Raw genomic sequence first — 25,133 nt, forward strand, 5'->3', positions numbered from 1 at the left:
CGAATTCATCCCTAGTATCATGCTTTATCCTCAAGACTTCCTTGTGGGGAAGGGAAGGGTAGATACTTTTCCATCCCAATTTTACAGGGGAGGAAATTGAGGCCCAGCAGGATGGCACAGAGCTGAAGCTACCAAACGATCTCACCAACTACACATATTCTCTTCCAGAGATCTTGGCCTGGATACCAAGGCCAAGCCAACCCATACTCTGCCCAAAATGCTCATTGGCATCAAGCAATAAACAACAACAAGAACGATGGTATTTGATAAGCGCTTACTGTGTCAAGCACTGTAGAACACTTAGTGCTGGGCCAGATACAAGCTAGTGAGCCCCACATGGGGCTTTGGGTCTACTTCCCCATTTTACAGCTGAGATAACTGAGGCCCAGAGAAGTGAAGTGACTTGTCCCAAAGTTTCACAGCAGACACGTGGTGGAGCCGGGATTAGAATCCAGGTCCTTTCGACCCCAGGGCCTGTGCTCTATCCACTAGGTCATGCAGCTTCTAGCCACCATGGCATTTTCCTTCCTTGCCAGAAAGCAGGTAACACCCAGCGATAACTTTCATAAAGCAGTAGGGGAAAGGAAGCAATAGAAAAAAAAATGCCTTGGTTATTCCGTCTGCATTTCCTTGAGAGCAGCATTCCAATGTTTGCAAGTATGGTGATATATGCTGAAGATCTGTATCTGCTAATTCCATAGAGAGCCATAAAGACGTCTAAGGGAGTCAGTAGTCAGAAGAGGGAGGGCATCACCACACCCTGAAAAATAACTTTTGGACAGTAATATCGTCTGATGTCTTTCCATGCCACAAACCAATTGCCTGATCCAATATTTGTATGAAATGTGGAATAATCCAGCTCTAATCCACGTAAGAAACCCCGCTTGAGAAGTGGTTGAGCTGCTAAAGCTTCTGGATAATAATGTTAATACTACTATTACTAATAATAATATTCGTTAAGTACTCACAGTCCCTCCTCCTTGACTGTGAGCTCCATGTGGGACCTGATCATCTTGCATCTACCCCAGCGCTTAGTACAGTGCTCGGCCCATAGTAAACGATTAACAAATAGCCCCATTATTCCTGTTATTACACTATGTCCAGCACTTAGTGCAGGACTTGGCAGTAGTAAGCGCTTAACAAGTACCATAATAATAAATAAGGGCTTGACAAATACCACTGACTGATTAAACCACACAAAAGTAAACTTTGACTGCATCACAAGTTAATGCTAACCTTCTCATTGTGCCTCAATCTTGCCCAGACCCCTAGCCCACGTCCTGCCTCCTCAAAAGCGCTAATGACTCTCCCTCCTCTTCAAAGCCTTATTGAAGGCCCATCTCCTCCAAGAGGCCTTCCCAGACTAAGCCCCACTTTTCCTCATCTCCCACTCCCTTCTGCATCACCCTGACTTGCTCCCTTTGCCCCCTCCCCCCCAGCTCCACAGTACTAATAATATATCTGTAATTGTATTTATTGTATTGAACTCTGTTTATTGTATTGATGTCTGCCTCTCCCGCACTACACTGTGAGCTTGTTGTGGGCAGGGATTGTCACTGTTTACTGTACTTTCTCAAGTGCTTACTATAGTACTCTGCACAAAGTAAGCATGATTGAATAAATGAATGAAATGGGTGCCTTGCTTACTCCACCAGGTGACCCTGTAACTCTCCCTCCTGCCCCTAAAGCACTTATGCTTCCCATCACAACCCTCATTAATTTTTTTAAACCATTTCTCTATTTACCTGCAACTCCCAAGTGTCCCCAAACCACCCTCCACCCCTGCCCCGCAACTTGGGCTTCCAGAACTGGTTTCGTAAAAGGAAGCAATTGTTACAATTCAAAAACCAAAGCATTGTCAAGCCGAAACATAAATGCAAGTTTAGCAGTGTCCTGAGCGTAAGTCGTCTGCGTGGAAATTCTGGCGCTTGATTACAATATGCCATCTCTCGGGCATGATGATATGCTTTCAGAATGCAGAACTCAACAATTTTTCCTGGCTAATCACAAACTCGTGTGGATACTTAGTGACTCAATTATCTAGCAATATATCACCACCTGATAACCGGCACAGGTTAACATATCTATGAAAGCAACCTTCCATTTCACCGTACAATCATTTAAGTCCCAAAGTACCCAGGTACTTGGCAGGACTGAGAATCTTTTGATGTGTCACTGGCTGCACTTCTGGGCTCCAAAACAACTCTGTGTTTCAGGATAAATAAAAATAATAATAATAACGATGGTATTTGTTAAGTGCTTACTATGTGCCAAGAACTGTTCTAAGCGCTGGGATAGATACAAAGTAATCAGGTTGTCCCACATGGAGCTCACGGTCTTAATCTCCATTTTACAGATGAGGTAACTGAGGCACAGAGAAGTTAAGTGACTTGCCCAAAGTCACACAAGTGGTGGAGCCGGAATTAGAACCCATGACATTTTGACTCTCAAGCCCATGTTCCTTCCACTAAACCACACTGCTTCTCAAAGGAGGGGAGGGGCAGCTCTCCTTACCTGGATCCAATAAACTCTCCCTTTCATTCCTTCATTCAATCATATTTATTAAGCACATACTGGGTGCAGAGCACTATCCTAAGCGCTTGCCCTCCCAGCTCACCCTGCTCCCAGCACCTCAGCATTTATGTCCCTATCTGTAATTTATTTCTTTATATTAATGTCCAGTTCCCCTGGACCATAAGCTCATTGTGGGCCAGGGAAAGGGGCTGCTATATTGTATTCTCCCAAGCGCTTAGTACAGTGTTCTGCACACAGTAAGCACCCAATAAATACGACTGACTGACTGGTCCTTTGTCTCCACACTCTGGCTGCTCTGCAGGAAGTTGGGGGTTGCAGGGAGAATCATAAGGTCACCAGAGAAGGCCCTCGAGTCCCCCATTAAAAAATGTCTTTACGTCAAAGGTTTTTCTGGCCAGTGGCTAATCAGCAGCCGGAAACTTCAGAGTTGGCCTCAAGTCTGCCTGGGAATGGGGAAGGTTTATAAGGATCGAAAAACAACAAGAGAAACAGCAGAGAGGCAGGCTGGCCCAGTGGCTAGAGCACAGGCCTGGGAGTCAGAGGACCTGGATTCTAATCTGGCCTCCGTCATGTACCTCCTGGGTGACCTCGGGCAAGTCACTTCGCTTCTCTGAGCCTCAGTTACCTCATCTGGAAAATGGAGATTATGAACATGAATCCTATGTAAAACAGGGACCGTGTCCAACCTGACTAGCTTGAATCTACCCTAGTGCTTAAAACAGTGCCTGGTACATACTAAGTGCTTAACAAATACAATGCAAAAAAATTTTGATTTTCCCCATCTTTTCCCCCTCCCTACCTCATTCTAGACCAGGCCCAGCCTCTGCACACACGCTAAACCTGCTCCAGGAACTAAGAACTTCCTGCAACGGACAACAATTGTGGAGCTCAGGGGATTAGTAAGAGGATATAGAACTTGGGAGACTCCAGTTCAGCCCTGCCCTCCGTCTGTAAGGATTCCAAGTGGTTCAGGGGACTCAGCGCTAAATGGCGACCTTTTGTCTCAGGGCTTACTGGCTTGAGTTCAGCTCCTCTAGAACAAGTATTGTATTGTAAAAAACATTATTGGGCACTTAATTGATTTAGCCAATGTGGATAAACAGAAATCCATATCCCCTCCCCCGGGGGCCGATGGAGTTGAACGGAATAAAAATCCAATTCATCCTGTGGCCAACCGGGCACCTTGGGGTGAGCTGATGGATAGCTTGTGATTGAAGGGGTTTCGATCTCTCCCCAGTTGGGCCCAAAAGACTTTTCTTTTCTCCTTTTCTAAGCTTGAGCAGGAATCGCATCTACTGGCTCCATTGCTTGCCTGCTGTGCAACCTTGGGCAAGTCACTTCACTTCTCTGGACCTCAGTTATCTCATCCGGAAAATGGGGATTGAGACCGCGAGCCCCACGCGGGATGGGGACTGGGGCCAAACCAATTTGCTTGCATTCGCCCAAGAGTTTAGTACAGTGCCTGGCAAATGGTAAGTGATTAACAAATACCACAATTATCATCTATCAATTCTCCTGGACTTCCCCACTTGCTGAGTACAATTCTCAGTGCACAGTGTATTTCCAGTAAATACCATTGTTGATTCCCCCATCCCTCCATAGCTCAGAATAATAATAATAACTGTAGCACTTGTGAAGGGTTTACTATGTGCCAAACATTCACCTCAGTTTCCTCATCTGTAAAATGAGGATAAGAGTGTTAGCTCCATGTAGGACAGGAACCATGTCCAACCTGATTAACTTGCATCTACCCCAATGCTTTATACAGAGCCTGGCATATAGTAAGAGCTTAACAAATACTCCCCCCCCAAAAAAAAAACCCCCACAGTATTAAGCACTGGGATAGAGACAAAATAGCAATGAGAAACACTGTTGCCTAGTGGGTAGGGTATGGGCCTGGAGTCAGAAGGATCTAGGTTCTAATCCCTGCTTTGCTATTTCCTTGCTGTGTGACCTTGGGCAAGTTACTTAACTTCTCTTTGCCCCGGTTACCTCATCTGTAAAATGGGGGTTAATTAGTGTATATCTACCCCAGCATGTAGTACAGGACCTGGTGCGTAATAATAACAATAAGCACTGGCACATAGTAAGCGCTTAAATAATGTCTGGACACAGGTAAGTAGGAGGGTGTACAAGCACTGAATTCCCATTATACAGATGAGGACACTGAAGCCCAGACAAGTTAAGTGACTTGCCCAAGGTCATAAATCATGCAGGTGGTGGAGTCAGGATTAGAACCCAGGTCCTTTGACTCTCAGGCCTTTGCTCTTTCCATTAGGTCACACTGTTGCCCTATATAAATTATCGCTCCGAGAGGTTCCCACTCCAAGTAGATGTAGGTATTGATTCCAGATAAATTCACACTCATAGTTTACCTACATTCAAAGATGGTGGTGGAGGGGTTAGGGGAGTGTAATAATAATAGGGAATAGGGAAGGGAATAATAGTAATTATGGTATTTGTTTAGTGCTTACTATGTGCCAGGCACTATACTAAGCACTAGGTGGATACAAGCAAATTGGACACAGTCCCTGTCCCATATAGGGCTCACAGTCATAATCCCCATTTTACAAAGGACATAATTGCTGCCCAGAGAAGTGAAGTGACTTGCTCAGGGCCACACAGCAGACAAGTGGCAGAGCTGGGATTAAAACCCAAGACCTTCTGATTCCGCGGTCTGAGCTCTAGCCACTACACCAGGGAAGGGAAGAAGCCAAATCTCTAGGGAGAGAGCCCAGGAATCATTTTGTTGAAGACTGCCTGCCTTGCCAATTCCCTGGGCTTTGAAAAGTATTTGGCAGACTTCATTTCCATCCACTCACATCAAACACCGATGCCCCGTTACTCTCTGCAGATTATATAATCAAGCTTGTTTTGATCCTTGTCCCATTCACTTTGCCCTAAACAGGAAGACTGTCCTTACCTGATCGAAAAAGCGGACATGCAATCCATGAAGTCTAATCACGCTAAACAATATGGTTTTTTTTCCTCCTTCCCTGTTTCCCATTGCCCTTCCTGACACTGGGTCAGCCACAGAATCTAGGGACCAGGAGAGGGTTTAATCATTTTCCACATGAAAGATGGCAACACAATCGCTGCACTTATTTAGAGGTGAAGGGAGATGACAAGGGTGAGGCCTCTCCTCACTCCTCGAGGGACACAGGGCCTGCTCTGGGGAGAATTTTTTTTATTTCCTTCAACAGACAGCTTTCGTTATAAATTCGCTCAACTCGGAGGTCCGAAGTAAGATCTATCTATTGGCATAGCCATGGAGAAAAAGTCTGTTCCCAGCACACTTGGGGCCTCTGGGGCCCAGGAGGAGCTAAGCAGCAGCCAAGCCGCTACATATTTGAAAACTCTGTGAGGCTTTGTTTTGATCCATCAGTCATTCAGTGGTATTTGCTGAGCGCTTACTGAGTGCAGAGCATTGTATTAAGCACTTGGGACTGTACAATGTAACAGAGTTGGTAGACAAGTTCCCTGACCTCAATGAGCTTATAGTCTCTGGCCTTCCCCTCTGTAGTTTAGAGGGGGAGATGGACATTAATAAAAATAAATCACCTATATGGACACAACTGCTGCACGGCTGAAGGAGGGGTGAATAAAGGGAGAAAATTCAAGTGCGAGGATGACGTAGAGGGGTGTGGGAGAAGAGGAAATGAGGCCTTAGTCAAGGAAGGCCTCTTGGAAGAGATGGGCCTTCAATAAGGCTTTGAAGGTGGGGAGAGGAATTGTCTGTCAGAGGAGGGAGGGCGTTACATGCCAGAGGCCGGATGTGGGCGAGAGGTCGGCGGCGAAATAGAGAGACTGAGGAACAGTGAGAAAGTTGGCATTAGAGGAGCCAAGTCTGTGGGCTGGGTTGCAATAGGAGAGCAGCGAGGTGAGGTCGGAGGGGGTGAGGTGATTGAGGGCATTAAAGCCAAGGGTAAGGAGTTTCTGTTTGATGTGGAGGTGGATGGGCAACCACTGCAGGTTCTTGAGGAGAGAGGAGATGGGGATCCAAACCGTTTCAAAAAAAATGATCCGGGCAGCAGATTGCAGGATGGACCGGAATGGGGAGAGACAGGAGGCAGGGAGGCAAGGAGGCTGATGCAGTAATCAAGGAGGGACAGGATAAGTGCTTGGATTAATGTGGTTGAGTGTACTCTCCCGAGTTCTTAGTATAGTGCTCTGTACACAGGAAGCACTCAATAAATACCATATTCTTTTAGCTTGATGTTTGTCTGCTTTGTATCTCTCTCCCCTGCCATTTTGGCAGAGGTAAGCCATGAAAGGAAGGCACCTTCCCAACATGCCTTAGTTGGGGCAAGTGGGAGCAGGGGCTTGGATGGAGTCAGGGATATATGTTAAGCACTTATTCTGTGCCGGGCACTATATTAAGCGGTGGGGCAAATACGAGATAATCAAGTTGGACATAGTCCCTCTCCCACGTGGAGCTCACAGTCTAAGTAGGTGGGAGACCAGGAATGGAATCTTCATTTTTACAGATGAAGAAACTGAGGCTCAGAGAAGTTGCGTGACTTGTGGTATTTGTTAAGCACTTACTGTGTACCAAATACTGCATTAAACACTGGGACAGATACAAGATAATCAGGTCAGACATCTCCCCTTTCCCACACGGAACTCACATCCTAAGTAGTAGAGAGAACAGGAATTGACTCTCCAATTTACAGGTGAGAAAACTGAGGCACAGAGAAATGAAGTGACTTGCCCAGGGTCACAAAGCAGGTGGGTAGCAGATCTGGGATGAGAACCCAGGTCCCTGGACTCACTGGCCCGGAGTCTTCCCAACTAGGTCTCTCTACTTCCCCCATGAATGACGAAGGCAGATAGTATGGAAAGGAGATGGCTGGCTGGATTCTCTCTTGAATCTGGAGAGTGGAGCCTCAGTGAAGGAGTCCACGAGAGCAAAGATAGTTTGGGATGAGGGAGAGGGGTCAGAGATAGGAGGGCTAAAAAGCAGCATGGGCTAGTGGCTAGAGCACAGTTCTGGGTGTCAGAGGACCTGGCTCCAAATCCTGGCTCTCCCACTTGCCTGTTTTGTGACCTTGGCCAAGTCACTTCACTTCTCTGTGCCTCCATTCCCTCTTCTGTAAGAGAAGGATTAAGACTGTGAGCTCCACGTGGGACATGAACTGAGTTCAAATTTGATTAGCTTGTATCTACTCCAGGTCTTAGTACAGTGCCCAGCACAGAGTAAGCACTTAAATACTATTAAGAACAACAGGAACACTGCATCCAACATTACCTGACATTTGACATTCACGTTAACCCCAAAGCACTTATATACATATCTTTAAACTATTTATTATAAATTACATATAGAATCTAAGCTCATTATACTGTGAGCCTCGTGTGGGAAAATCCAATTACCCTGTATCTACCCCAGCGCTTAGAACAGTGCTCTGCACATAGTAAGCGCTTAACAAATACCAACATTATTACAGGCAGGGAATGTTTCCATTGTCCTCTCCCAAGCGCTTAATACAGTAATCTGCACATAGTAAGAGCTCAAGAAATACCACTGATTAAGGAAAATGTGTGTGGCAATACCCATTGTATTTGATACCTTGCTCATAAACAGTTTCCCCCAACACCGTGTGGGTCTGCATCCACACACGCTCATGCTGTTGAAAAAACATTTACTAATTCCGTAACTAGCCAAAAGGCATAATGAGAGCACATTCTGACAGGAATGAATGCCTTCTGCCCTCAAAGAGCTGGGAGATTCTCAAACAGACAACCTGCTCTACTAGTAGGAGCACATTAAACAAAGCTTGCTTTGATTTCTCTTTGCTCTGTCTCAGAACATTTGCAAAATGACTCCTGAAAGACTAGGGCCTCTTCGCCATAGTAGAGGTAACAAATACCTTCCTGGAATTGGGTCAGACCACAGCTTGGATGCTTCTTTTCTCCTTTCTTGTCTGCATGGATTTCTTGAGCATGGGAACCTCCTTCTTAATCTTGCTAGCCTCCTCTGACACCCAGCTCACATGCTTTGCTCTTCTAGCACCAACTTACCCACTAATCCTGAGAAGCAGCTTGGCTTAGTGGTTAGAGCACGGGGCCTGGGAGTCAGAAGGTCGTGAGTTCTAATCCTAGCTCCGCCACTTTTTTGCTGGGTGACCTTGGGCAAGTTGTTTCACTTCTCTGTGCCTCAGTTACCTCATCTGTAAAATGAGGATTAAGACTGAGAGCCCTATGTGGGACAGGAACTGTATTCAAAGAGATTTGCTTGTATCCACCCCAGCACTTAGTTGAGTGTCTGGCACGTAGTAAGCACTTAAATACCACAATTATTGTCACAAATATTATTGTTCTTAATAATAATAACAGAGGTACCAATGCAGTTGTAAAGAGCTCTCCTTCACCATTCATATCCCTTATCTTGCATTGTGCTGTGGAAAAAAAGGAAAACCACCAGCTTTTTTATTTAATGGTATTTGTTAAGGGTTTACTATGTGCCAGGCTCTGTATTAGGCACTGGCATAGATATAAGCAATTGAGGGTGGGCACAGTCCCTGTCCCACATGAGGGTCACAGTCAACCCCATTTTGCAGATGAGGGAACTGAGGCATAGACACATTAAGGGACTTCCCCACAGTCATATGGCAGACAAGTGGAAGAGCTGGGATTAGAACCCAGGTCCTTCTGACTCCCAGGCCTGTGCTCTATACACTAGGCCATGCTGCTTCTCTGAGGCAGCACTTTCTTACGATATTTGCTAAGCATTTACTATGTGCCAGGCACTGTATTACATGCTGGGGTAGATAAAAGTTAATCAGAATGGACAACCCCTGTCCCACAAAATGCTCAGTCTTAATTTCCATTTTACTGACGAGGTAACCGAAGCACAAAGAAGTGATCACTTGCCCAAAGTCACACAGTAGACAAGTGGCAAAGGTGGGATTAGAACCCAGGTCCTGCTGACTTCCAAGCCCTTGCTCTATCCACTAGGCCACACCGCTTCTCTGGCCATACGAGACTTTCCACCAAATTACATCCGGAAAATATGAGGCCCCTTTGTTTTCTGCATGTAATAAAGGCTAAAACAGGCAAAGAACACAAAGAGGACCATGCCCTTCCCAGAGAGCAAACAGTGACTGTGCTCACTACTGTCACTAAAGAAACAACTGCTGGCAGAACCATGAATGGTAACTCTGTTTTCTGCCTTAATCTATAGAATTACCTCAAGAGTTCCAGTTGGATGTGGGGAGGGGTGGAGAGGTGGGTGTAGATGGTGTGGTAGAGAAACGATCAGGGAGGCGGAGTGAAGTGTGGACTAAAAAGCGGAGAGGCTCAGAGCCCAGCGAGGAGGTTGAGGTCAAGCCTGGATCTGGCATGAGCCTGGGCCAGCAAAGCGGCCGTTTGGCCGGAAAGGAATGGAAGGATTTGGAAATGGGGTGAAAAGACCAAGAGGATTTGGCAACAGACTGAACTTGGGGGATGGAAGATGGGGAGAGGAGTCAAGGGTACTGCTGAGTTTGTGAGGTTCAGAGACAAGAAGGATTGGTGAGGGTGGCAACTGGGATGGAAGAGTTAGGTGGAAGAGAAGGTTCAGGGGGACAAGGTGAAGGGGTTCAGATTTCAACTGTGGAGCTTGAAGTGCCAACAGGACATTCATTTTGTTGCAGGAAGGGACTGTGCCTGTTTGTTATATTGTCCTTTTCCAAGCGCTTAGAACAGTGCTCTGCACACAGTAAGCGCTCGATAAATAAAACTGAGTGAATGGGAACATGTCTACCAACTCTGCTCTATTGTACTCTCCCAAGCGCTTAGAATAGGTGCTCTGCACACAGTAAGCGCTCGATAGAGAAGCACCATGATATAGTGGATACAGAACAGGCCTGGGAGTCAGCAGGACTTGGGTTCTAATCCTGGCACTGCCCTTTGTCAGCTGTTTGACCTTGGACAAGTCACTTTACTTCTCTATGCCTCAGTTCCCTCATCTGTAAAATGGGGATTAATGTTGTGAGTCCCTTGTGAGACATGGACTTGGTCCAACCTGGTTAATTGTATCTTCCCCAGCGCTTAGAATACTGCCGGGCACATAGTAAACGCTTAACAAATACCATCTTTATTATTATTCCAGGCCTGTGCTCTTTCCACTAGGCAACACCGCTTCGTGGCAGCTTGGAAGAAGTACAGTAAAGGCGTACAGGTCCAGAAAAGGGCCCTCAAAAACTAGCATCTCATCTGGGGGTCTTTTCTCTCTGGGGCCTGGCAGCAATATAAGGTATGGGACATTTTCTTAAGGCATTTGTTAAGCGCTTAGTGTATACCAGGCATTGTGCTAAGCACTGGGGTAGATACAAGCAAATTGGGATGGACACAGTCCCTGTCTCATATGGGGCTCACAGTCTTCATCTCCATTTTAGAGATGAGGGAATTAGGATGCAGAGAAGTGAAGTGACTTACCCAAGGCCACACAGCGGACGGGGGCCGGGGGAGGAGTCAGAAATAGAACCAGGTCCTTTTGCTTCGCAGGCCAGTTCTTATCCACTAGGCCAGGCTGCTTCTCGTTGGACCAGGACAATTCTTTCCCTCATTACCCACTCTTTGCAAGTACCAAGAGCTATCAGCAGTTAGCTGGATTTCCCGAGAATTCCGATGCCTTTTTCTATCAAAATCAATCAATGGTATTTATTCAGCGCTTACTATGTGCAGAGCACTGTACTAAGTGCTTGGGAGAGTACAACAGAATTAGCTGACACATTCCCTGCCCATAGCAAGTTTACACTGAAGAGCGGGAGAGAGACATTAAATATAAATAAGTAGGTTACAATATATAATTTAAAGGCACAATCTGCAGGTTGTAAACTCCTTGCAGTCAGGAAATGCGTGCAACAACTGTTGTATTGTACTCTCCCAAACGCTTAGTACAGTGCTCTGCCCTCAGTAAGCGCCCAATAAATATCATCGAGGATGGTTTAAGCCGGCCAGACCTAGAACTGCCAAATACGTCCAGGTGTGAAACAACCTGCTCTGATTCAAGAGGCAGATTCTATTCTCTAATCAATCAATGGTATTTATTAAGCGCTTATTATTTGCAGAGCACTGTCCTAAGCGCTTGGGAGAGTACAATACAACAGAATTAGTGGACATGTTCCCGGCTCATAACGAGTTTACACTCTAATCCCCAATTCCTCAACCTCAGTGCATTCTGCCTGGCCAATCGCGTTGCCAGACACTAACGCAAGATGTGAAAATGATGCTTCTCCTTACATTCATTCATTCAGTAGTATTTATTGAGCGCTTACTATGTGCAGAGCACTGTACTAAGCGCTTGGGATGAACAAGTCAGCAACAGATAGAGACAGTCCCTGCCGTTTGACGGGCTTACAGTCTAATCGGGGGAGACGGACAGACAAGAACAATGGCGATAAACAGCGTCGAGGGGTAGAACATCTCGTAAAAACAATGGCAACTAAATAGAATCAAGGCGATGTACAATTCATTAACAAAATAAATAGGGTAACGAAAATATATACAGTTGAGCGGACGAGTACAGTGCTGTGGGGATGGGAAGGGAGAGGTGGAGGAGCAGAGGGAAAAGGGGAAAATGAGGCTTTAGCTGCGGAGAGGTAAAGGGGGGATGGCAGAGGGAGTAGAGGGGGAAGAGGAGCTCAGTCTGGGAACGCCTCTTGGAGGAGGTGATTTTTAAGTAGGGTTTCACCGGTCACGTAAAAGCCAAAAAGGTTTTGCTATTTGATGCTTCGTGAATTTGAAGGACCTGAATCTTTAACTAGGTCCAGTCCCCAATGGCAATTACGTGTCAAAGTACACAACTCAGGCTGAGCAAAAAATCAATCATATTTATTAAGCTCTCACTGTCTGCTTAGCACTGTATTAAGCACTTGGGAGAGTACACTACAACAGAATTGGAAGGACACGTTCCCTGCCCACAAAGAGTTTACATCTAGACACTAGTCAAATCTCACCCTTATCCCCTTCCCCATCAAGGTTCAATCAACAGCTAGAACTCACCTTGAGCCTCTGAGAGTAGGAAAGAACACCACTCTGAGAAAACATAGTAGCTTTTCATTTCCGACACTGAAATCCTTACATGATTTCTTTCTTCCATGTTTTGAAACCCCCGAGAGGAAAAAAAAAAAATAGAACTTTGCGTTCTCTCTCCTGGATTGAGAGAGAACAACAGAGTAGGACTAAGGCACAAGTGTAGATTGAACCTTGCTCCTTTAAAACCACATTTTTTTTCCCCTTCTGATAACTTCAGTCACACTGAAATGGAATTGCCCTCGGAGGAAAACATCCTCTTTCCTCCACCCTCTGTACCTTACTCACATAATTATCTCACTTTTTGCATAATATTTGTTCCATTAAAACAAGGGTGGGGCTAGCAGATAAGAATGAAATGTAGCAATAAGGGGAGGGAGAGCAAAAGGAGAGGAAAAAAGGAGGAGGAAAGTCGGCGAGACAGACTCTCCCATGCGCTTAGTACAGCGCTCCGCACATAGAAAGTGCTTGATAAGTACCATTGATGATTACGAGTGCAAGTGAATCTTAGTGAAAAGAGCACAATCCTGGGAGTCAGAGGACCTGGATTTTAATCTCAGCTCCACCACTTATTGCTGAGTCCTTGGGCAAGTGTCTCACAGTCTTCATCTGTAAAATGGGGATTCAACACCTGTACTCCCTCCCCAACTATGAGTCTCAAGTGGGACAGGGACTGCATCTAACCTGATCATCTTGTATGTACCCCCAGTATTTAGAAATGGTGCTTGACACATGGTAAGAGTCTGATAAACATTGTTACTATTATTATTGTTAACAAGTGAAAAGTAGCATGGCTTAGTGGAAAGAGCACGGGCTTGGGAGTCAGAGGCTCGATAAATATGACAATTCCACCACTTGTCAGCTATATGACTTTGGGCAAGTCACTTCACTTCTCTGGGCCTCAGTTACCTCATCTGTAAAATAGGGATTAAGACTGTGAGCCCCATGTGGGACAAACTACCCCAGCGTTTAGAACAGTGCATGGCACACAGTAAGCACTTAAATACCAGCATTATTATTATTATTAGTGTGGTTTGGAGAAGCAGTGTTGCCTGGCGGATAGAGCATAGGCCTGGGAGACAGAGGGCCTGGGTTCTAATCCCAGCTCTGCCATTTACTTGCTGTGTCACCTTGGGCAAGTCATTTCACTTCTCCCAGTCTCCTCAACTGCAAAATGGGATCCTTTTAGGACTGAAAGTGTTAAAAAAATATATAAACAAATCAAAATCCCTGGACCAAGTAACACCTTCAAGCCCCTCCACCCACTCCTATATTTCCGACTCTGAACTGCACCATCTAATGGGAACTGAAAGGAAAAATAAATCAAACCCAAGTTCCAATGTGTTTCCTACACCTCCACAAGTGATCTGCAGTTTGATGTGAAGTATTTCTAGTCTACCAAAAATAGAACACAGAATAGAACTGAGTAAATATTCTGATTAATGAGAATTTCTTTAGCGAATACCACAATCAACATGCACCTTCTCTAGTCACTGCACCTATTTGACTATTTAAGCACCGTGGCCTAACGGAAAGAGCATGGGCTTTGAGAGTCTGAGGAAATGGGTTCTCATCCTAGCTCTGCTGCTTGCCTGCTGAGGGAACTTGGGCAAGTCACTTTACTTCTTTGTCTCAGTTTCCCCATCTGTAAAATAGAGATTCAATACCTCTCGTCCTTTCCCACTAGAATGTGAGTACCATATGGGACAGGGACTGTGTCCAACCTGATTCTCTCGTAGCTACCCCTTTGCTTAGTACTCTGCTGGGCCCATAGTAAGCACTTAAATACCATTATCATTATTATCAAATATCATTATTTTTAGGATTTAAGGATCACCACCGCCTATGAGTACATAAACAACGCTTAGGCAAATCTGACAACTTGAAGCCACTCACTTTTCTAAAAGAGCTAGCAGAACCATATGGATTCACTAAACCTACCCCACGCTAATAGATAAATATCAATAATCAAGCTATTTTGAACACAATGCCTTTCTCTGCAATAGGATACTAATACTAGCCAACCCACATGGAGCCTGAAATAAGCATTTGGCACACGACTTGGCCATGGGCCTGAAAAATAAGTCTTCACCTGAAGTCCGAATTACCAGATAGAACCCCTCTTCTTAACTAGCTTTTCATAATTTTTTCACCAGTTAAATGCCGAGGTATAAGAGGTGAATCCTCTCGTCGTCAGTGCCGAAATTAAGCGTTCTCTCCCTCCCAAAACTAAAAGCTTGGAGTGGGACAAAAATGTCCACATCCACCTCACCGGAACACGCTCGCCTCAGGTTATTTCTCCATCTTCTCCTGGGGAGAGAACGCCACACAGATGACGAAAAATTCTGAAGGCCCTGAATGAGTCGTGTTAAGATCCGGTATTGACCTTCTGCTCCATCCCTTGATGATCCGCGTAGAGACATGAGTGAGCTTTTTGTATTTTCACAAAGAGTTCCTCAGTGGGGAAGGGGGTTAAGATTCTTCAGAGGTTGGCTCATGGGCTAGCCAAATGGAGGTTGCCAAAAGCCAGGGGCAACGGGGCACAACCCTTAGCTTTGAGGATGTTCGCCTTGTTTGGGGGTGAGAAATAAAATAGTAGCTGAGACGATCAGTCTGGAGTCAGGGGCATAACTAGTTCCATTCCGCACTGTCTGATCCACAAATGTCGTCTTCAACACTCTTGGATCTGCACAAAGCATGCCAGGACAATCCGTAAATCCTTGTGGGCGGGGAAAGTATCTACCAATTCTGTTGGTTCCAACTCTCCCAAACCCTTAGTACAGTGCTCTGCCCAAGTAAGTGCTCAATACAACTGATGGGAAAAGGAAAAATTCTCCCTACCTAGTGCATTTTTCACCTCAGAAAACAGAAGAGATGTCCCCATCACCTACCACATTCACTCACTTTGCCATCTTCAAAGGCATTTTCTGGCCTCACCAAACCAGAGAGGCTTGGACCGACCTTAGAAACGGAGCTGTTTATTTCAGTGTGGTAACTGTTGCTATATCCACCTTCCTCCTCAGGCAGCTCTCTGTGGGACCCAGAATCACCTTAGTCAGAGATCGTTCATCTGACCGGCCCGAGTTCGCTTTCTTGCCCAAACTGGCTGCCGTTACATCCTTCTCAGCGACGTTAACAGACTGCATGACTGCAAAGAGACCTCCTGGGCCTTCGTGATAGAAAGACGTTCGGAAGGCCCAATTCTGAGCTCACGATGCCCTAGCACTCACCGGGAAAGAAGTTCTGTGCCGGCCCATCCTCCATCTCCCCTTCCCGTGACTCTAATATCCTGGACCTAGACGGAGCCGAAGCCAGCGAAGCAGAAGACGACATCAAAGGAGACCAAGTGGTGGTCTCAGGGGGAGAGAGCCGGCCCCTAAATTCTGAGCCGTTCCTTCCCTGCGATGAAGGAAGACGACATCTGCCTGCAGTGGCTCCATCAGGATGGTGAGTGCATTCCCGAATGGAAAAAAAAAAGGGAGAAAAATCCCAGGAAAATTCAAGTTCAAACAGCTCCAGCCAGAAGGAAGGGAGGGAGGGCAAGTGGATCCTGGCTTTCTTAAAAGCCCACCAGGAAGCGCCTCTTGTCCCTGTCCGTTTCAGAGCCGGAGAAAGAGGAAATTGATAAGACTGCTTTCTTTGGCAAGCGATGCCTTCCAGTGAGATGTATTCAACAACATCCTGAAAAGCAAAAGCTTTGCAGAGTCCCTTCGGATCCCTACCTTTGTCTGAGCTTCTGAAAGCTACCCTCGGGGCAGTGGATCTCACTGGATTTAGAAGGTGGGCAAGGAGTGTTTTGGTTTATTGTTCTATTGTACTCTCCCAAGCCATTAGTACAGTGTTCTGCACACAGAAGTGCTCAATAAATAATTCTGGTATTTGTTAAGCACTATGTGCCAGGCACTGTATTAAGCAATGGGGTAATCAGGTTGGATACAGTGCCTGTCCCACACAGGGCTCACAGTCTTAATCCCCATTTTACAGATGAGGTAACTGAGGGCCAGAGAAGTGAACTGACTTGTTCAAAGTCACACAGCTGACAAGTGGCAGAGCCAGGATTAGAACCCTGATCTTTCTGACTCCCAAACCCATGTGACTGAATGAAAAATGCTTTTTCACATGTGATTTTCCTGGAGTTTTCTATATGGGGATATTCTGTTGAGAACCCCAATGATGACTTTAAAAAAATCAGATTTACAGTATATCTGGCTTAGGGAAATAATCAGGTTTACATGCAATAGATTTTATCAAATCTGACTCCCACTTACCAAAACTCAACGACAACATGGCAGCAGAAGAGATTGCACTATTATCAAAACGAAAGTTCTCCTCCCTTGAAGGTTGTTTTTTTTTAATGGAATTTGTTAAGCACTTACTATGTGTCAAGCACTCTTCTAAGCGCTGGGGTAGATACAAGCTAATCAGGTTGGGCACAGTCCCTGCTTTACACAGGGCTCACAGTCTCAATCCACATTTGACAGATGAGGGGACTGAGGCCCAGAGAAGCAAAGTCACTGGCCCGAGGTCACACAGCAGAGAAGTGGCAGAGTCAGGATTAGAATCCAGATCCTTCTGACTCCCAGGCCTGGGGTTCTATCCACTAGATCACGCCGCCTCAACTCTTGAGAGGTGGTAGGGGTAGGAAAACAGCAGGTTGAGGGAAACCCACCATAGGCTTTCTTGTGCTTCCCCGATATGTTTTGAATCCATCCAAGGAAACACTAAGCAGAATCATAGACTGTGAGCTCGTTGTGGGCAGGAATGTGTCAGTTTCTATTGAACTCTCCCAACCACTTAGTACAGTGCCTTGCATACAGTAAGCGCTCAATAAATAAGACTGAATGCATCTCACCTGTTGATAGAGGAGTCGAGGCAAATTTTGCTCTATGAATTTAGGAAAACATCAAAACAAACTCCAACCCCCTCCACCCCTGAAAAAGGCACCAAAAGGCACATTAAGCAGATCAACGTATTCAGGCCTCAACTCAGCCACAATTAGCACTATCTAATTTACAGATTGGGTCTCTTCTTAGGCTCCTGATAGAGGACACAAGAAGTCATAGCCTGAAAAACTGCTCTTTTTCACATAGCTAACTGCCAGCGATGTGAAACAGATCAAGGGTGTAGTAGCAGGACAAAAGGTTTCAATTATTTGAAAGCCAAATGCTCCCAACAATCAACACGGACAACAATGCCCAGCTGGATTTCATTTTTGATATTTGCATATGTGCTTCTGAGCGGCAGATAAATCAATCGGAACCGTTTCAAGTCAGAGTCGTGGTACGAGCGGGAGGAAGCAGATGGCGAGTTTGTTGTAGCACTTTTAGAAGCTGAGCCATCTTCGTATTATCTGGACAAATAAACCGCTGAAATGCCATGTACATGTGGGCAGCTGTGAACCTTTCTGATGAATACATCCCTAACTATGGCTTTTGGTGTCCACCCGGACAGCAATCGGGGAGTTAATTAGCTATTCGGGAGGAAAATCCTCTTGGGCCACTAATTGGCAGTTTCCCTGAAGCCACACCTGATCTCCTGCTGTTTCCATGTAAACAGTAAAGCAGGAAGGGATAAACTTCACCAAAAAAAAATAAAAAATCTGCCCCAGGTTCAGGGATCAGGGTAAAAATAAACTCAAACACAGACACAGAGACACGTTCTCACATAGGCACACGCAGAAGTAGTCAAGCGTCTTCTCTATTGACAGTTTGAATATTTGCTTCTGTTTGAGGTCAGATTATTTTAAATTAAAATTTCATCAAGTTGAATCATCTGAAATTGAGTTGGAAGGCAGTTCTAATTTAAAAACTATCTTATTCCATTTTTTTCCTTCAGAGGAATATTATCTCTAACACTGCTTATTTCTGTCTTCTTTTTGCAGCAGTTTTAATCAATGGTGTACACCAGGAAATTTCTAATGTGATTCCCCGCAGAATCTACTAAATACTTAGTGGCTTTCCCCTCCCCAAAAGAATGTGGCAGAAGTTCGATGACACCCTCCTGAAAGTACAACCAAGCAAATTCCGAACTGATGATGATGATGATGTTGGTATTTGTTAAGCGCTTACTATGTGCTGAGCACTGTTCTAAGCGCTGGGGTAGACACGGGGGAATCAGGTTGTCCCACGTGGGGCTCACAGTCTTAATCCCCATTTTACAGATGAGGGAACTGAGGCACCGAGTTAAGTGACTTGCCCAAAGTCACACAGCTGACAAGTGGCCGAGCTGGGATTCGAACCCATGACCTCTGACTCCAAAGCCCGTGCTCCTTCCACTGAGCCACGCTGCTTCTCGAAACTCTGAAACAGTCACCTGAATTCTTTATATATCGGAATCATTTAGCCTGAGGCTGTGTGAAATAGCCCAGGCCTGGGAGTCAGAGGACCTGGATTCTAATACTGACACCGTGTGACCTTGGGCAAATCATTTCTCTGGGCAGCAGTTTCCTCAACTGCAAAATATCGTTTCAGTGCCTTTTCTCTCTCCTTCTTCGACTGTGATCCTCATGTGGGGCAGGAACTGTGTATAACCTGATTAACTTGTATCTACCCTAGCCCTTAGTACAGTGCTTGGCACATAGCCCTTAACAAATACCAATTTTAAAAAAAGCCTGAAAAATAACTGAGGTTATATTCTATGTTCTCCCTGTCCAAAGGCAAAAAATAGGATAGGCTTTTTATAATAGAATTTGTTAAGCGCTTATTATGTGACAGGCCCTGTACAAAGCGCTGGGGTAGATACAAGCTAATCAGGTTGGACACAGTCCCTTTCCCACGTGGGGCTCACAGTCTCAATCCCCATTTTACAGATGAGGGAACTGAGGCATAGGGAAATTGAGTGACTTGCCCAAGGTCCCACAACAGATATATGGCAGAGATGGGATTAGGATGGGAATGTGTCTATTATTACATTGTGCTCTCCCAAGCACTTAATACAGTGCTTTGCACACAATAAACGCTCAATAAATATGATTGATTCAGGGCCTTTGGACTCCCAGGCCCGTGCTCTATCCACTAGGCCACACTGCTTCTCAATCTCAATCTCTCTGAATATGAAGGAGTTTGCACCTCCATGGCCTTTGCCATCTGCATGAGTCCATCAACAGTATTTATTGAGCACTACTGGGTGCAGAGCACTGTATTAAGCACTTGGGAGAGCAATCAAGTATAAAAGAACCTTGCCCTCGAGGAGCTTACAATATATTGGATGCAGAGCACTTACTAAGCACTTGGGAAAGTGCGAAGGACATTTACTCTCTCCCCCTTCATAGCCTTATTGAAGGCCCAAATCCTCCAAGAGACCTTCCCTGACTAAGCCCTCCCTTTTCTCTCATTCTCTTCTGCATCACCCTGACTTGGTCCCTTTATTCATCCCCCTCCCAGGCCCACAGCATTTATATACATATCTGTAATATATTTCTTTATATTAATACCTGTCTCCGCCTGCTAGATTATAAACTCGTTTGGGGCCGAGAATGTGTGGGTTAATCTTATATTGTATTCTCCCAAGTGCTTAGTACAGTGCTTTGCACACAGTAAGTACTCGATAAATATGACAATGAACGATTGAACAAACACCTCTTGGTATGGTCTTAATAAATACTGTAGCTATGAGACAAATATAGGTTTTATGTTCTAATGAAGGAATGAATGGGGAGGTGAAAGAAATGCCAATCAAGAAAAGATCTAAAATCTTTATTTGCTCTCAAACATATTAAGCATGGTCGCTGCTTTAAGATAAAACATCTTATAAAGGTGATGCAAAATATCAAAAATAGTAAGGCTCCTCATAAAACCTTCATTAAAGAAATCCAACAATTTTTTTCTATCACAGATCCATTACCAGAACATAAGTGTTCCGAAACTCCGATCACCAATGGTATTTATTGAACACTTGCTGAGTACAGAGCACTGCACTAATCTACATAAAGACTATTTTGTGATTTCACCATACCATGTAAGGAAGAACAATGGACCCCTTCATGTTTCTCCATCTTACAACTTGAAGTTTTCTTGAAACTCTCTTCACAAAAGTTTGATTTCCCTTTCAGTGTCCGCATATCTTTCAGAATATAGGATCGAACAGACGCTTTTCTGTGCGAAAGAAATGACCTCTCCTTGATGCGCCCCCCCGTCAATTAAAGGATCATGAGCACAGCTTTCATTCTCTTTAAATCAGACCACTGGCTCACTCGGAATCAAATCTATTCTCCAATCTCTGGCGACAAACTGTTTGTCCTCTTTTCTTGGCACCCGAAAGGAACAATCATCTCCTTTAACTAGAGAGGTTTGATTTCTCCTTGGGATTACAGTAGAATGGGCAAAAATCTCACTCTGGGAAATCAAAAGTGTTGTTTTGCTCACGGACGTGATGTCATCTTTCCAGAGCGAAACATACAGACCCTTTCGGTCTATCTTTAATCAGTCAATCTGAATCCAGTGATTCTTTTCCACCAGACCCATTTCCAAAACTTAAGGGTTCCGAACACCCGCTCATCAATGGTATTGAGTGCTTACTATGGGCAGAACACTGTACTAAGCACTTGGGAGAGTACAACATAGTGTAACAGACGCATTCCCTCCCCTAATGAGCTTACAGACTAGAGGGCGAGACAGACATTAATATAAATAAATGAATCAGAGAGAAGGTACTCCATCCTTACTTTTTCCTATGACTTTTCCAGCTCTGTAATGTCCTAAGGGGCAGCTAACATAACTGCTTCAAGTATTTCAGGTTTCCTAATGCAGAACTCAATCTTTTTGCTTGTTTTCCAGACCCTTCCCAAAGATCCAACTCCAGGAAATCAATTATAGTCTTTTGGGATGGATCCCATGGTTAATATTATCAGATTGCATGCACATTATTGCTGTGCACTTGGAGGATCCAGAGGATAATGGCTATTAGGGAACGTTTCTGCTAATTCTGTTGTACTGTGCTCTCCCAAGACATTAGTACAGTGCTCTGCACATAGTAAGTGCTCAATAAGTATCATTGATTACCACAGTACTGTATTGCTAATGACTTCACTGCCAGTTGCTTTTAAAGTTTTTTTATGCTATTTGTTAAGCACTTGCTATGAACCATGCACTCTACTAAGCACTGGGGTAGATACAAGCTAATCAGATTGGACACAGTCCCTGTTCCACATGGGGCTCACAGCCTTACTCCCCATTTGACAGATGAGGGAACTGAGGCCCTGAGATGAGAAGTGACCTGCCCAAGGTCATCGAGCAGACAAGCGGCGGAGCCAGGGTCAGGACTCAGGTCCCTCTGACTCCAAGGCCCGTGTTCTAGCCACTAGTCCACGCTGCTTCTCATCCCTTTGCTCAAACATCCTTTTGCTCAACTGAAGGCTTAAGATGTACATGTTAAAACTAAACGAAATGCCTTTCTCACACTTGACAAATGATTGCTTTTTCCCAAAGGACTCAGAACACTTTACAAACTAACACCCAACCATGCCAAGACTCCTGCCCCTCAACTACTCCAGTATAAGCCACTGAGCTGAACAAAGCCACAGTGTTCATGGTGAGAGGAGAATACTTTATCTGAGGGGGGCAGGGTAGCTTCAATATTCCTTCTAGGATGGTGTGATTAGCACCTTAATAATAAATAATAATAAGTATGGCATTTGTTAAGTGCTTACTGTGTGATAGGCACTGAACTAAGTGCTGGGGTGGATACAAGCAAATGGGGTTGGGCATTTTACAGATGAGGTAACTGAAGCCCAGAGAAGTGAAGTCACTTGCCTACGGTCTCACAACAGACAAGCGGCGGAGCTGGGATTAGAACCCAGGTCCTTCTGGACTCACAGGCCCCTGCTTTAACCACTACGCTAGGCTGCACCTTGAAAGATGTTATCTAGGTGAAGCATCCTTAGACATCCCTTTATACTTTGACAGGTTTGAAGATGACACCCGCTCTTTTTTTTTTTTTAATGGTACTAAGCACTTAATATGTGTCAGGCACTGTACTAAGCACAGTACAAGCTAACCAGATTGTCCCACAGGGGACATTAATTCCCATTTGACAGATGAGGGAACTGAGAGACCCAGAGAAGTAAAAAGACTTGCCCAAGGCCACAAAGCAGAAAAGTGGTGGAGCTGGGCTTAGAACTCAGGTCACACGCTCTATGCCTCATCTGAAAATAATAATAATGACGATGGTATTTGTTAAGTGCTTATTATGTGCCAAGCACTGTTCTAAGCACTGTGGTATATACAAGGTAATCAGGTTGCCCCATGTGGGGCTCACAGTCTTAATTCCCCTTTTACAAAGGAGGTAACTGAGGCACAGAGAAGTAAAGTGACTTGCCCTAGGTCACACAGCAGACCAGGGGTGGAGCCGGGATTAGAACCTGCATCCTCTAACTCCCAAGCCCATGCTCTCGCCACTCTTGGTGGCTAGAGTCTTTGTGCCCCAGGACTCCTGCCATCTTGAATCACTCCTTAATGCCGCAACCTCCCCCCTTCCATCCAACTTTACAAAACAGCCCCGCATGGGACAGGGACTGTGTCCAACCCAATTTGCTTGTATCCACCCCTAGCGCTTAGTACAGTGCCTGGCACATAGTAAGTGCTTAAATACCACAATCATTAAAACCTGGAAAGACTGAGGCTGCTGGTACCACACATCATGTCAATCTGATTTTCCTGTATCAGCTCCAAGCACTTAAATGCCATTAAAAAAAAACCACACAAAAAACACCTTTTTGTGAACAGCTGACAGGGCCAAGTCAGAGACCGGTGGAGAGAAATTTCGGAAGAGATGGAGTTCAGAGATCCCCAGAAACATCAGGGATTGTCTCTAGTAAAAGAAGATTGCACCCATCCTTCGATACTCCTGGAGAAGCACTCCTCTTTAGAGCCAAGCTGGATGATGTCATCCCTTGGAAAACTTCCAGTTTTGCAATTCCAAAACTGGAGATGGCAGGTAACCCTTGAGATCTCCAACATCTTGGGACTCATTCGATCACCTCTCCCCATAATTCATGTATTTATTGTAATTTATTTATATTAATGTCTGCCCCTAAACTGCAAGGTATTGTTGGCAGGGAATGTGCCTGATTATTGTCATACTGTACTCTACCAAGTGCTTAGTACAGTGCTCTGCATAGAATAAGTGCTCAATAAATTTGATCGATCACCTCCCACACAGCCCAGCCTGCACCCTTTGCTCTTCTAAACACCAACGTATACACTGTATCTCGATCTTGTCTCTCTCTATGCCTGCTCAAGTCCTCCCTCCTGTCTGGAATACTCCCTCCCCATCGTATCTGACAGACCATTACTCTCCTCTCTTCAAAATTCTTAAAAACAAAACACAAAAAAACCCACACCTCCTCCAAGGAGCCTTCCCTAAGTGACCTCTCATCCTCTTCACCCTTCCTTCTGAATTACCTCTCCACTTGGGGCTGTACCCCTCAAGCATTTTGAAACCCCGCCCACAGCCCCACAATGTATACACTAATATCTTCCCTACCTGTAGTTTATTTTAATGTCTATCTCCCCCATGAGACTGAAAATTTTACAGCAGGGATCGTGTCTACCAACTCAATTGTACTGTGCACTCCCAAATGCTTAGTACAGCGTGTTTACCACTCTGTTAGATTGTTCTCTCCAAAGTGCTTACTACAGTGCTCTGCTCAATAAATACAATTGATCGCTTCGCACAAAGAGCTCAAAAGATAGCATTATCGGATTGATTGACCTCCCGAGAGCTGAAGAGTGTCTACCAACTCTGTTATGTAGTACTCTCCCAAGTTCTGAGCACAGTGCTCTGCACACAGTAAATATTCAATAAATAGCGTGGGTTGATTGCATCCTGGCCTCGGGGAGTGGGATACTATTCACCCACCATCTGTCCATTCTGAGAACAGCTGATTATCTGACAACTGCCAGTTTTTCATCTACCAAATCTCTATTTGTTTTCAAATAATACTCCCAGTTTCCTAATTCCACATCCGATTAACATTCAATCTCATCTCAGCCTGAAGTGCACAATGGAAACAAAAATAACAGAACTTCTGTTTGGTTTTCAAAAATCACCAAAAATCAGGACGAACACCCTGCAGTCCTGAAGCAAATTCTCTCAGGAAGCCATTGGGTCTTGGACCCCACCCTAAAATTCCATACATCTCCCCATCCCCTGCATAACTCCAGAAAGGGACACTCCCTCCCCCCGGCTAATTATCTGCCCAAAAAAGATATACACAAAAAATATCCACCCTGAACAATCCCAACTGAAAAGTCTCCTCAGGAAAATCCCAACCCCTACACTCTGGACAATCAAGGAGGGGAGAATTCCTCGATCTGCCAATTCCTTGTGTTTAGCTGGCAAAAGGAAGTTATTTTCAATGGCATAACAAATATTACTTCCTCCTCGAAGTAATATTCCAAGTGGCTAGTCGCCGGGCTGCCATGAAGGAAGGGTCAAGGAGGTCCAAACGAGGCGATCCCTTCGGGTTTGGATAAACCTGTGCAAGGTGACAACTCGTCTCCCCCTTTCCCCCAGTGTTCAGCCCCCGCATCCGGGACCCCTGGTTTGACCCCCTCCTCCGAGTTCCCATAATTAGCGTAATA

At 45.1% G+C, this 25,133-nt stretch overlaps 1 protein-coding gene across 5 annotated transcripts in view; it reads right to left on the minus strand.

Moving 5' to 3' along the window:
- MCF2L (MCF.2 cell line derived transforming sequence like) overlaps positions 1–25,133 on the minus strand; it is a 121,811-nt gene that overhangs the window by 67,373 nt on the left and 29,305 nt on the right. The window contains exon 1 of one of the 5 annotated variants that reach the window (XM_029048104.2): positions 14,825–15,934. The exons of the other annotated variants lie outside the window; for them this stretch is intronic. Coding sequence (XP_028903937.1) covers positions 14,825–14,975 — 151 coding nt within the window. The 5' untranslated portion in view covers positions 14,976–15,934. Of the gene's footprint in view, positions 1–14,824; positions 15,935–25,133 lie in introns of those variants that run through there. 5 annotated transcript variants of the gene reach the window in all.

Source organism: Ornithorhynchus anatinus, chromosome 20 (assembly GCF_004115215.2).
Source record: "Ornithorhynchus anatinus isolate Pmale09 chromosome 20, mOrnAna1.pri.v4, whole genome shotgun sequence".
In the NCBI taxonomy this organism is placed as follows: domain Eukaryota; kingdom Metazoa; phylum Chordata; class Mammalia; order Monotremata; family Ornithorhynchidae; genus Ornithorhynchus; species Ornithorhynchus anatinus.